At 42.4% G+C, this 12872-nt stretch overlaps 1 protein-coding gene across 1 annotated transcript; it reads left to right on the top strand.

Annotated features, from left to right (window-relative positions):
* Positions 1 to 212: 212 nt before the first annotated feature.
* On the top strand, positions 213 to 10513 carry LOC130588968 (aldo-keto reductase family 1 member B1-like). The gene is made up of 10 exons (XM_057390019.1): positions 213 to 364; positions 625 to 792; positions 1318 to 1434; positions 2745 to 2822; positions 3212 to 3334; positions 6500 to 6606; positions 6755 to 6836; positions 7369 to 7452; positions 8311 to 8393; positions 9132 to 10513. The coding sequence occupies exons 1-10, from the start codon at positions 299 to 301 to the stop codon at positions 9172 to 9174; spliced, it is 951 nt and encodes a 316-aa protein (XP_057246002.1). The 5' UTR covers positions 213 to 298; the 3' UTR covers positions 9175 to 10513.
* The last annotated feature ends 2359 nt before the right edge of the window (positions 10514 to 12872 follow it).

Consider the following 12872-nt stretch of genomic DNA (forward strand, 5'->3'; position numbering starts at 1 on the left):
CGACACACCCCGGGATCGATGCCCACCCCGTGAGCTCGCAAACACCCCGGCTCCTCGGACGCAGCCCGGGCTCGATGCCCACCCCGAGAACTCGCAGACACCCCCGCTACTCCGACACAGCCCGGGATCGATGCCCACCCCAAGAACTCGCAGACACCCCCGCTCCTCACGCCCGTCCCCGCGCTGAGGGCCCGGCACCGCCCCGACACTCCCGCTCCGCGCCGGGCGGGCCCGGCCCCCGCTCGCTATTAAAGGCGCGGGTTTCGGCAGCGGCCGTGGCGGTGCTGCTGGYGGGGCCATGGTGAACTACGTGCAGCTCAACACCGGGGCCAAGATGCCCATCCTGGGGCTGGGCACATGGAAGGTACCGGGACGCGCTCCCCTGGGCTGGCGGCGTGAGGCGGTGGGGAGGGGGGGGAAGGAAGGAAGGAGAGCGGCTCGGGCCCTGCGAGCGCGGCTGTGGTCGCGCAGCGCTGCCGGCACCCGGCCAGGCCGCCTTTGGGACTTGGCTTTATTTTAACTGGGGATTGCTGAGAATGTGGTGGCTTTCTTAGTTTTATCTTGCCATGAAAAAGGTCTTCAATACTGTGTTGATGAGAGCTTTTTTGCCGTCGCTTTTTTCAGTCGCAGCCAGGGAAAGTAACAGCGGCAGTGATGGCTGCCATCGATGCCGGGTACCGTCACTTTGACTGCGCCTATGTGTACCAGAATGAAAATGAAGTTGGGGAAGGGATCCAGCAGAAAATCAAGGAAGGTGTCGTGAAGCGAGAGGATCTCTTCATTGTCAGTAAGGTATGGGTCAGGTGATATAGAATATACCAGGAGATTTTATTTTTTTTAAAAAAAAAGTAACTCCCCAATTATTTCCTTGCCTACTCTGTGGTGCTACATGGAACAATTCAGAACATCACTTAAGCCGTTCTTGAGACAGGCTTCCTACTTTACCTTATCCTATGTTGAGAATTATGCAGGGTACCACGAATATAGGTGATGCTTTCAACTTTTTCTGGTGTGAAGTTATGCTGTCCTCTTTTGTGCACAGTCTGACCTAGTAGGTGTTTTTTTAATTTCAGTGTTAATCAGTGAAATTTATTTCTGCTGTCTGCTAGGACATGCAGTCATGTGTGCTGCCACTGCGCTTATTGTTCAGTATCATAGGCCAGTCCTGCTCACAGAACAAGCCCTGCTTGAAGAGCTGTAGGATGAGCCGGTTTCTCATCAGTTTCCAAAGGGAACAGGCACCCTGCTGAACAGTACAGAAGATTCCAAGAGCTTTAACCCAGGAGGTCACAATGTGTCTTTGCTTTTTGTCTCCAGCTGTGGTGCACGTTTCATGACAAGCCTCTGGTGAAGGGAGCCTGCCAGAAGACCCTTGCTGCCCTGAAACTGGATTATCTGGATCTCTACCTCATCCACTGGCCTCTTGGTTTYAAGGTACAGTAACCTTGAAACCCTTGGCTTTGTCTGTGAGTGGCAGTTTTGAAGAGCTATGTGGCTTTATAGCCCAATGATTGATCCAGCTGCACAGATCATCCTGCGTCTCTTGTGTAGCAGCTCTGCTCTGGTGTTCAGCTTTACTGTGGCCATGTGAGCCAGGCTGTTGATTCCTACCTCTGAGATCCCTGCTTACATGGCATCTGCTGCCCTTTTGATCATGGAAAAGGCAAACCTTGAACCCGAGGGATGGGTTTCCCTGCTGCAAGCAAAAGTTATATCTCTCTTTTTGATTATGATTATTGCTTGTRTTGCCTTCTACAAATCCAAAGTAGGCTTATTTGATAATGGTGTGGCTCCTTCTGTGTGGGAAGAGACTTTGCTATCTGATAGAAGTTCTTTCCTTGGCATGTTACAGATTCACAGAATAAGAGATTGTTTCTRTTTTTCATTTTTGTCTTAAATCACTGGGTCCTTTAATACAATCTGGCTTGAACTGACCTTTGCTATAAGAATTTTAGCATTCCACAAGTCTTGGATTTAAAAAGGTTAAACTTTATTGTTCCTAACTCTTTTACTGACTGCATGCAAAGGAACTGGTGTCTCAGTTTAAATATGTCCTAGCTTAGTCTTTCTGTGAGAGCTTGATCAAAATATTTTCTCTGCCTCTTRATTCCGAGATGAACTGTTCATCATAATATCTGTATTTTTAAAATCAGCTTCACATTGGCAGAACTATCAAAGTGAAAATATGTTGTGTTGTAAATAATGAACGAGTAGAAAATAACTAGTTCTGAGTGAAGTTGATAYCCGGCATGTAGTTCTAACATTCCCTATGCCAGCAACTTAAACCATGAGTCTCTCCACTTGTCAGGAAATGTGATCCAGGATAAGGTGAACACATTGCAAGTCCTAACTGGGTCTTTATTATCCATTTCACTAAAACACTTCATTATGAGCAGGTGGCAACTGTATACCTTTGTAAACTGGCTATAATTCTACTTTCTGTATTACAAGTGGAGACTTAAGTTTCACCCTATGGATTTGATGAGCCAGGGGATGCAGTGTCCATCATAAGTGTCTGTCCTTACTGGGCTGACTGTAGGCAAAAAAACTGCCATAATGCCATATGAAAACAAAAGAAAAGACGTAGATAGTGAGTATTATGTGTAGATAATTAGTATAATAATAAGAAATAGTTTATCCTGCAGTAAGAGTTTATAAAGAATTTATAGTATCATGCTCTTCAGCTGATGGTGACCYAACCTCCCAATAAAGAGTGCTTCAATCCATTTCTCTCTCACTGACAGGCAGGAGAGGAGCTGTTCCCTGTAGATGACAAAGGCATGTTTATCCCCAGCAACACAGATATTCTACAGACCTGGGAGGTAAGTTCAACCACAGAAGGAGAAAGTTTAGACTGCTGAAGGTAATGACAACATCAGAGAGACTGCTGAGAACAGGAGGCAGTCTCATATACTTGGGACTGTTCAGAAGGATTCACAGGTATAATAGTGGATTACTGTGTATTAATTCATCATTTTCCACTTCTAACTTGCTGTGAATTTCCACAATCTCAAAGAATGAACCTTTTGAGCACAGGACAAATGGCACAAATACATAAGTGCTCTGAGGTTTTTTTCCTCAAACTTGAACGCTGGAAATCTAAATACTTACTTCAGGTTTCTCATRAAGGAAACAAGGTATGTCAGGAAGAATGTGCTCTTCAGGCCCTACTTTGTATACTAGATGCTGACTTTGTGYTTCTTTCTGTCAGGCCATGGAAGAGCTRGTGGATGCTGGWCTGGTAAAAGCCATTGGAATCTCCAACTTCAACCATGAGCAAATTGAAAGAATCTTGAACAAGCCAGGACTGAAATACAAGCCTGCAACTAATCAGGTAAGCTGCAAGTTGACATAGGGAAATGTTTTGGCAGTGTTATTTTTTGCAGTGTCATTTGTTGTTGGATTTTTTTAAAGAAAATTACTAAGATCTTACTTTGAAATAAGGTTRTAGAAAGAGAGAATGGAGTAGCCTSTGCATATTCTTCAATCCCATCCTCCAGCTGCATCTGTATGCCAAGGTGCTGGTTTTTTTTATTAAGTCTCTGTGCCACTGTTTGGAAATCTGGCAACGAGCAKCTCCAGAATCCCTTCTTGTATGAGGGAAGGAGGGGGAGCTCTAAAAACTTCCTTGCAATAGAGTAAAACTTGGTATGTGTAAAAACAGAGAATTGGATGACCTTTTCATAGCACTACTGTAGAGAAGCCAKTTCCTGTTGCTAATGAGGGTGGGAATTGATCAGGAACATGCTTTTTGGATGGCTCAGATGTCACGGGGGTTAGAAGGAAGGAGAAAATGAAGTTGCAAGGTAGGCCATAGAGTAGCAGTTGCATAGAGAGCACTTGGRTGAAGTCTTAGGAAAATTCAGGTGGYRGGAGACCTTGGGAGATGATYTGAYCACAGAAKCAYCAGCTRTGAGATCAGACCAGGTTKCTCAGGACTTTATCCATCTGRAAAACCTGTGAGGATGGAGACTCCCTAGGCAGTGAGCTCTGCCTGACCTCCTGCCTTGAGTGTATGACAGGGAGAGGGAGCTTTCCTACATCCCATCTCAACCTCATGTTTTCAGCTGCATCTGTTGCCTTGCTCCAAGCACCAATAAAGAGCTTGGCTTGTTTTTGAATGACCTCTTAGGTACTGAAAAGCTGCTACTAGAAGGCCTGAAGCCTTCCCTTCTCCAGGYAGAACAAGCCCAGCTGCCTCAGCCTTTCCCAGTAAGACARGTTCTCCAGCCCTTACCCATCCTGGAGTTCCTCTGCTTGAATTGATGGCAGTGTGTCTATTTTTTCTACTGAGGGAAGCTGGGAAGAGGGAAAACTGGACACAGTATTGTGAAGGTGGTCTGGCAAGTGTGAGTAGAGGCAAATGATCACTTCCCACAATTCACTGGCTGTGTTCCTGCTGCCAGGGCTGTCTGCTGGCTCATGTCCAGCTCAGCCTACTATGATCCCCAGGTCCTTTCCAGCATAGTTGCTTTGCAGGTAGTCAGGTTTCAGCCTGTGTTATTGCCAGGGGCTTTTCCTTTTCAGGTGCTTGGCTTTGGGCTTTTCCTTCCCAGGTGCAGGTCCTCGTGTAGGGCCTTGTTGAATTCCTTAAAGTTTTTGTTTGTTGTTTCTGCCTGAGTGGGTCTCTCTGAAGTGGCAGTCCTGCCCTTGAGTGTATTGCCTGGTTGTTGCCCAGTTTGATATGTCCCACAAGATTGACATGATTATGGACTGGCGCCAGTTGCTGAAGAGCACAAGTCCCAGATTAGACCCCTGTGGGGTCTACTGAGACTTGACCTTGATTCCTATGGCTTTTGAATGACTGCAGTCRCAGTTATTGATTGCTAGAACTTGGTGATTTATTGTGGTAGTTTGAGCATTATCAGTCCCAATGCACTATTATGAAACTTACTGTAAGTTTTATTATATATTTCAACATCTGCCACACCTCATTACCACTGTCATTGTACGAGAATGATCCTTGTTTCTGGTGTAGAGGTCACTGATCTTGGACCTATCAGGCTTGTAAATGTTCTCAACCTCTGACTGATTGACTATAATGAAGTTAAGCACAAAGCATTGGATCCTTAGTCTCTGTCCTTCATAAATTACTGCTTCTGAAGGAATGCCTGCAAGCCTGAAAACTTGTCTGCTATGACACTTACCAGTTGGGCTAATAGTAATACTGCTTCCTGAAAACACTGCAGATATTTCACATGTAATCCACTGTCTTTCATGTCATTCCCATTCTTTATTTGAATGCCGCCAGGATGGATGCTGGTTTCAGTTGTAGTGAGAAATTAATTTGGCAAGGTAGTAGTTACATAACGATGCTAGTACTTAATTTTTCAACTTGAGTGCCAGTGAACAGGTGAGGGTGACTTTGCCTTGCTTTTTGTATAAATTCTACCTACTAAATATCTGAGAAAACTAGATGCTCTGTGGCTCTTGAGTAGCTGTCTTTCTGCAACTGCTGAAGAAAAATAAATATGTATCATCTGTCCYAAAAATGGAGCTCTGTGTTCTGTTTAATATTCCAACATGTCTCAGAGGAGAAACATGCAGGCCTCTGATAACAGCAGGCAGCTAGAACCACAAATAAAGTGCTCAAGGCTGTAAACTGATTCCATGTTTTGCASTCCCTTGCTCCACCTGCCAGCAGCACAAGTTTCCAGGGACTGCCTTCAGAGTGCAGCTGCAGGAGGCTCAAATGGCAGTGTAGTCAAAACGATTCYTGATGTTGGTTGCTGAAAGAAAAGTAGTGCTCCCTGCTGTAGAATTGTCCTGAAAGWCCCTCTGTGCAAAGTATCAAATATTCATGTTCATTCACTGCCTCCTGACACACAAATAGTTTGTGTTCCATGCAGCATATCTGTGCATTTGCTGGCTAGAACACAGATCCACTGTTAAGGAGCCTGTATTCCATTAGGTAACTATTTTTATGGGAATTAATGGTCAGTATATTCATGTGTGTTTATAAAGGGTCTGTAAAGGACAGTGGGCTGAGGGTCTAAAATCTTTAGCAGGCAGCTATTTTCACAATTTTCAGACTGGAGGTATTGACACAAAGCAAATAAAAACTAATGAGACAATGCTGGCATTGAAGTTAATGTAAGTAGCTGTAAAAAATATTATAGCATGTTTAGTTAGGGATGAAAAGATAACTTTGTACTTCCCCGCTCTCCAATCCTATTGCTGTGATTTTATACCTTCCTGAGTGGGCATTTTACTGAAGTGTYCCATTGAAGATATTATGTAACCAGTTTCCCTTATGCTGGAGATGATCTGGATAAGAAAACTTCTTAAAAAAAGGAGTTTTGTTACAGTCCTTGGAGCCTTCACTGCAAAGAACTACTATAAATAGAAAGGCGCTGGGTGCATAGAGAAAACAAAGGCTCTGTAATATAACTTGGAGACCATGAGTTAGCACAAAAATCAGCCTTTGATTAAAAACAAATCCCTGGAACATGTTAAAGCAGTTAAGTCACTGTCAGTCTGTTTACTTTTATGTTGGCAGGTGGAATGCCATCCATACCTTACCCAGGAGAAGCTGATCAAGTACTGTCAATCCAAAGGGATTTCTGTGACAGCRTACAGTCCCCTTGGCTCTCCTGACAGACCATGGTAAGGTTGCTTTGCCAAGGAGCTGGTGTGAATTAAATTTGAACCCCTGAGACTATATAGACATCACTAATTGTTGATTTGGATACAGATCTCTGCTAGGTTGGACCTGTGGATGTTTCTTGCCACTGATCTTCTTTCCTCTGTGTAGGGCTAAGCCAGAGGATCCTTCCCTTCTGGATGACCCCAAGATCAAAGAGATTGCAGCCAAGCACAACAAAACATCAGCACAGGTGGGTAGGTGCCAGAGTACACCTTCCTGTAGCACAGCATGRAGGACAGCTCATGACAATCTGGAGGACAGGCTGGTTTTTCATTCCCTGTCCCTATGGTGTTAGGTAGCAATGCAGGTTTGTTCCTGATGTGGMCTTCCATGCATGCTTGCAGGAGTGCTCTGACTATCACAGCAAACAYTTTTATGACCTGTCTTCAGATGCTGCCATGTTTGTCTTCCCATCTCAAGTCTTGTTGCGAAGAAGGGAAGACTTGAATAGCCTAGTGGGTCTGGGTGGGAAGGAAAGGATATGAGTATTGCTAAACTGCAGGGGGGGAGGAGGAAGGAGGCCTGTGTGGGATTCCACCACTTCTCTATGTGCACTTCAGAAAGTCCTGCTTAGAATTCAGGTATGATTTGAAAAGCATCTCCAAATAGGTGGTTMATTCAGCTGAATTGTACTGTTTACAGCAAGAAACTGCTGGAACAGACTCTGCTTGCCTTAGAACAAGAGYCATCCCCTCTCTGATGCAATGATCTGCCTCTTGCAGGTTCTCATTCGGTTCCACATCCAGAGAAATGTGATTGTGATTCCCAAATCTGTCACACCAGAGCGCATTGTGGAGAACTTCAAGGTGAGTCGTTAGGAATGAGCTGGGTGCCTGGCATGTCCATCAGTGGCTTGGCTTCTCTTTCCACAGCAGTGATCCTTTCTCACTCTTCCCAGGTGTTCTTCTGACAAGAGAACTGGGCTTTTTCTCTCCATATGTTTACCTACAGTCTGTTGAGGGCTGAATTTAAGATTACAACGGGGAGAGCTGGAGTGAACAAAGCTTTTGGAAACACTATATSCTGATAATCTGAGCAGTCCTTTTATGTCTTGCTTCCTGTTCTGTGTCATGTGAATGAATCATTTGACAGCTTATTTGGGGTCTGAATGCAGTAGCACACCACAGAAGACTTCTGCAGAGCAAGCACTTTTAAGGAAATAGTCCTGGTATCCATAAACCATGTTGCTGCTTTATATTCAATGGTCTTGGATTGGACCCAGTATTAGGATTTTGCTTCCAAACACTTATTGGTTTTAGGTGGAATATGGAAGTTTTGCAGCAGCTTCTTTGGAATAGAAAGATGCATCCTTCACAAGTGAAAGATGGAGGCATTCTACAACACTAAGTGCTCCCTAAACTTCTTAAAAGAATTGGCATATATAAGCAGCTTGAGATTTTATAATTCCTGCATTTCCCCACTCCACCTAGGGGAGTCTCAGAAATCCAGTCAGCTGTCACTTTCCATTTGCTTCATGGAGCAGTCGCTTCTTCTAATGAGTACCATGGACTTGTTTTTTAATTTTGTGGTTTTTTTGTTTTAAAGTTTTTTGTTTTGGTTTTTTTTTGTTGTTGTTTTTTTGTTTTGTTTTGTTTTGTTTTGTTTTTTTGCTTACAAGCACAGATTGGTTCAAAGAGATGATTTCCAGCTTTTTCTCTTATTAGGTGTTTGACTTTGAATTGACTCAAGATGAGATGGCAACTATTCTCAGCTTTAATAGAAACTGGAGAGCCTGTGAAATGACCATGTAAGTGGTACTTCCATTTCTTTACACTATTATTATATCAGTAAGTGAAGTTGTGTACAGTAGGCTTGATTGAAAATCAGTATATGCAAATTCAATTTTCAAAGGGATCATCCTCAAAATAACTTTCCAGAGTAAGATTTTTTTAAATGTTCATTTTATGAACCAAAACATGATGAGCATTGAGCAAACTTCATTTTMTGTTCAGTCACCAAGAAACTCTGTGTAGCTGGAATTGCAACAGGAGGCTTCTTATTCATAATTTTTGCTTTGTCTGTATTGGAGAAAGCATGATGCAGACTCAGTCTTGATTAACTTTAGTTGTTGTATTTTGTTCCATATTGCTTAAATATATTACAAAATCTGTGTGTTCTTCAGGACTTGTTGGGAAAATAGATGAACATTCAAAAAATGACATGAGAATTTGCAGCTTGAAAGCCTAGAGCCAGATATGAAATCTTTTTTGGAATGCTGCGAAAAAGATCCTTCTGTCAGTAAACAGCAAAACCTTGAATTAGTTGTCTACAAAGCACCTAGATYCCATCACCTGAGATGCTTAGAGCCCAAATGACAGAAGGCAGTCAAAATCTTTTTGTTTGGAAATGCAGCATATCACCAAGSAAAATGGACTCTGCTTTTATGCAGTTTGGCTCCTCCACTGGTGGTTCTTTGAAGTGGTTACAGCTGCACACAATATCTTTTGAGACTTTGAGATAATCTTTGCTTTTTGATTTCCTCCAGGTGCAAAACACACAAGAGCTACCCTTTCAATGCAGAATACTGAAGATGGTTCCCTACCTTTCTCCAGGCTTCCCAGAWATGCTTCTGCTGTTGCCTATGAGTTGTCTATGTAGCTTTTTCACTGCATCAGACACCCCTCCACACCCCCATTTTTTTCCTTCTTTTTTTTTCCCCACAAAGATGCAGTATATGTACTCAGTGACTTTGTGCTGTTTTCTTTTCTGGAAGAAGGAAATGCGGAAATGGTTCTGAAGAGCACACAGTGTGGACTAGTAGATTTTCTTTGCCAAACAGCATGTCTGGAAYTGGTGAGCAGAAAACATTGAGCAAGTTTGAACAAGCAGTCAGTTTTCTTTTGGAATACTGTGAATTGGAGCTAGTGGCTGTTGTTGTCTGGAAGGACCAGGATATTGGCAGATATTACATAATGAGGTCTGCTTTTTTTCTGATTACTTTTGGGGTTGGTTTTGTTTCTTTGTAAAACTCCACACTTTTTTGTTCCCCCATCTAATTGGAATGATAAGTTGATTTCCAAATACAGTGATTTCTACATGGGTAGCTCTTTGAAAAGTGTRTAGGTCCTGGTTTCTTGGTGATATAAAAGCTGGTTTTGCTTATAATAAAATACAGTTTCATTACTGTGTGTAATGAGATGGTTATTTCAGCAATGCTTTAATGGTAGTAATGCTGGAGCAGCTGTAGAATACCAGCTGTCTCTAGAGATTACACAAAAGCAAGGAAAATTACCATCCCCCACAAAATCATCTGGTATTCATGTTGACTTCTTACATGTGMCTTGGGAGCTGCCTGCTGTTCTCATGGTTGAACTTGTGGCCAATGAGTCCATTTGTGCCTCTTTAAATAGAACTGTTTTGGTTCTGGCAACTGATACAGCAATGTTTAATTCAGTTTTTATCTTACTGAGGTGATAGTAGACTTGGGCTGGTAGGAGACTTACTCCATTGAAGACTTGAAGCCTACACAGCATCCTATAGGATTGTTTTAATAAGCAGTAGAAAACTCRCCCTCTCCAGCTGTGAGCACATGATTCAGGGAGGAATTCTGTGCTTGTACAAGATGCCATTGGTAAATATAGTAAAATGGGGGTTTTTATTCAAGAAAATCCTGTCATGATCTAGCAGATCAGAAACTTAATGCTTTTTTCTGGGAGCACAGAAAAACAGGCTTATACTGACCTTGTGGTATGTGAGGTGTGTTTGTTCCTTCACTGTTTTCACAATGGTGATTTTAAAGTTGTTGCCACCTGACAGCTGCTTAAGACTGTTCACAAAATGCATTTGGGCACTGGTAAAAGCAGTGGCTAGTGTTGGGTGGGTTTCTTGCATATTCCTGTAAGATTTTTTTTTTTAATGTCTGAGTAGATCTGGGATGGGAATGATCCCTCTGAGGGCGGTTGTGTAGGCCTGGCAGAAAAGGGGTTCTTTCTGAGCCCCAGGGCTGTTAATGCATAACCAATCTAAATGGTAAATATGGAATTATGGTTCCATAACTGCACACCAAATCTYAAAATTAACTTGGCCAGGTTAAAATGTAACGAGAAGGAAGATTGATATCAAAGTATTTGTGAAAGAGGTGCTTTGTTTCCTAGAACTAATAAAATGAGTCTGCCTAATAGTAATTCAAAATTTTCCTTTTAATAAATGCTAACCATTACATTGAGAAAGCAGATTTTTGTAATTTTTCAAGTGCTTTTTAGGAATCTTTCCACTATTGCTGAGACAAGACTTAGCATGCAACACGTTTTTGTCACGATAGTTTACAATAGGCTGAACAGACAAGATTGATTTTCCCCTCCTCATGTTTTTAGTTAACTCAATGTCTGACTTGAAGCAGTATGCTCCTCTAATGCTGATTCTTCTAATATAAATTGATTATAAATCACTTTAAATTCTAGGCTTAAAAGCACATACAGAAGGCTTCAGATCTGCAAGTGTTTTTGGGAATCTTTAATGTGATAAACAAAAACCCTAAGGCATCTAAAAAAGCCAGAAGAGCTGATGTTCTTTGCTTAGTCTGAGCTGTGACAGAAAACTGTTTGGGGCAATGTTGATTTGCTTGCAAATAACATTTTTGTGACAAGCGTGTTCTGGCAAGAAGTTACATCGAGGGTCAGGGTTTCCAAAACAGTACATCAGGTTCTGTTAGTTCCCTCTGCTTTCRTTTCACTGTAACTTTATGAAACTTTGTGCCTGAAATTTTCCATTCTGGAAGTAGGAATTTTACTGGAGACAACTTTGAGGCAGGCTGCTCTGCAGCAGAAGGGAGAGCAGCTGGCACTCAGGGTGRAGTGGCATTGTAACAGGCTCTCTCTGTATTTCACTGCATGACTTAGTGGGAAGGAATTTGCAACGGGTCGTTCTGGGACATGGTGCAGCACTTAACCRGCAGAGGGCTTGGATTTTGGTGAAATAGAGAGTGGGAATAGAGGGAAAACAGAGAAGCACCTGAGTCAGGGGTAGTAATGCACAAGCTTGAACAGAAAGCAGGCTGTTGTCAGAAGGCATGGGAAGGGRGTGACAGGAGACCTTGTCACCTGTGGTTTTGGATGGCTTCTCCAACAGCACATGTAATTAAATAAGTCTGAGATAGAGGACAKGCAGTCTTCCTTTAGTCTAGGTTGATCTGGAAATTGTTACAGTAAAATAAATGTCTCTTGTACCCCCATGCTTGTGCCTACTCTCTGCCTACAAGAGCAGAGATTTTCTTTCATCTCCGAAAAGGTAAAGTGGAAACATCAAAGAGTTCAATATCCGGAGCCTTGCATTCCTACCAACTGAGCTCTTCCTGCTACAACTGTTCACAGCATTTGTTTWTGTATTGTGATTTGACAGATCTCTGGGTTTCTGATCAAAGAAATTTTTAAGGATAAATACCGTCTTGTTGCTCTTCCAATGAAAATTGGTTGTGTTTTGTTTTGTGTTCTTAAGAACTTGTAGTTCAGCTCCACCTTGGCTGCCTTTTCCTAGGCATTCTCAGGTCTCTGCTGCAGCAGCTGAGGTGCTGTGATACTGTAGCAAACCCTGGGAAGAGGATTTCCAGCCTACAGGAAAGATAAGGCAGCTAACAGAAAAAAAACATGTCCTTGGAACTGGTACCATCAGTACTTGCACAAAATTTGTTTCACTTCCAGCTGCACTTGCTGCTCCAAATGATATCACATTATTAGGCCTTTATTTTGTGTTTAAAAGAAAATGCCTCTGACAGGACATACCCATTTCCATGGTAGCAAAGAATAGTGGTCAGCTGATTTATCATGGAAAACAGGTAGAGAAAATCAGCATTTATCTTATTACAGAATCAAGATACTGTTTTTGCAGGTTTTCTTTGGTAGTAAAGGAGAATACAAGAAGTATTTGGAATTGGCATCTTGCTGCTCAAAGGTAGGACACCACAGAGAATCTGATAGGCACAGTATGGTTATGTTTCAGGTTGCAGCTGATGTTTCTTTGTGAGAAAATGGTTTTACTTCTGRTTTTAGAACACAAATAGACAAACCTGCCTGGCTAGAACCACATTTTATATGATGCTGTCTAACTTGGTRTTTGCTTCCCTCTGGGAAAAAGGAGAAAGGATCTCTGCTCTTGCTGAGGAGACTCTCAAATACTGTAGTGTGCATTTGTTTTAGAGTTGTGAAATCTGGGGCACAGGAAAAGAAAGTCCTGTCTTTGGATTTTAATCTGTATTCACTGCACTGAAGACAAAACTGGAAATCTGGAGTCT

Source organism: Malurus melanocephalus, unplaced genomic scaffold (genome assembly GCF_030028575.1).
Source record: "Malurus melanocephalus ecotype Western Australia unplaced genomic scaffold, MMel_1.1 scaffold_22, whole genome shotgun sequence".
Classification (NCBI taxonomy): Eukaryota; Metazoa; Chordata; class Aves; order Passeriformes; family Maluridae; genus Malurus; species Malurus melanocephalus.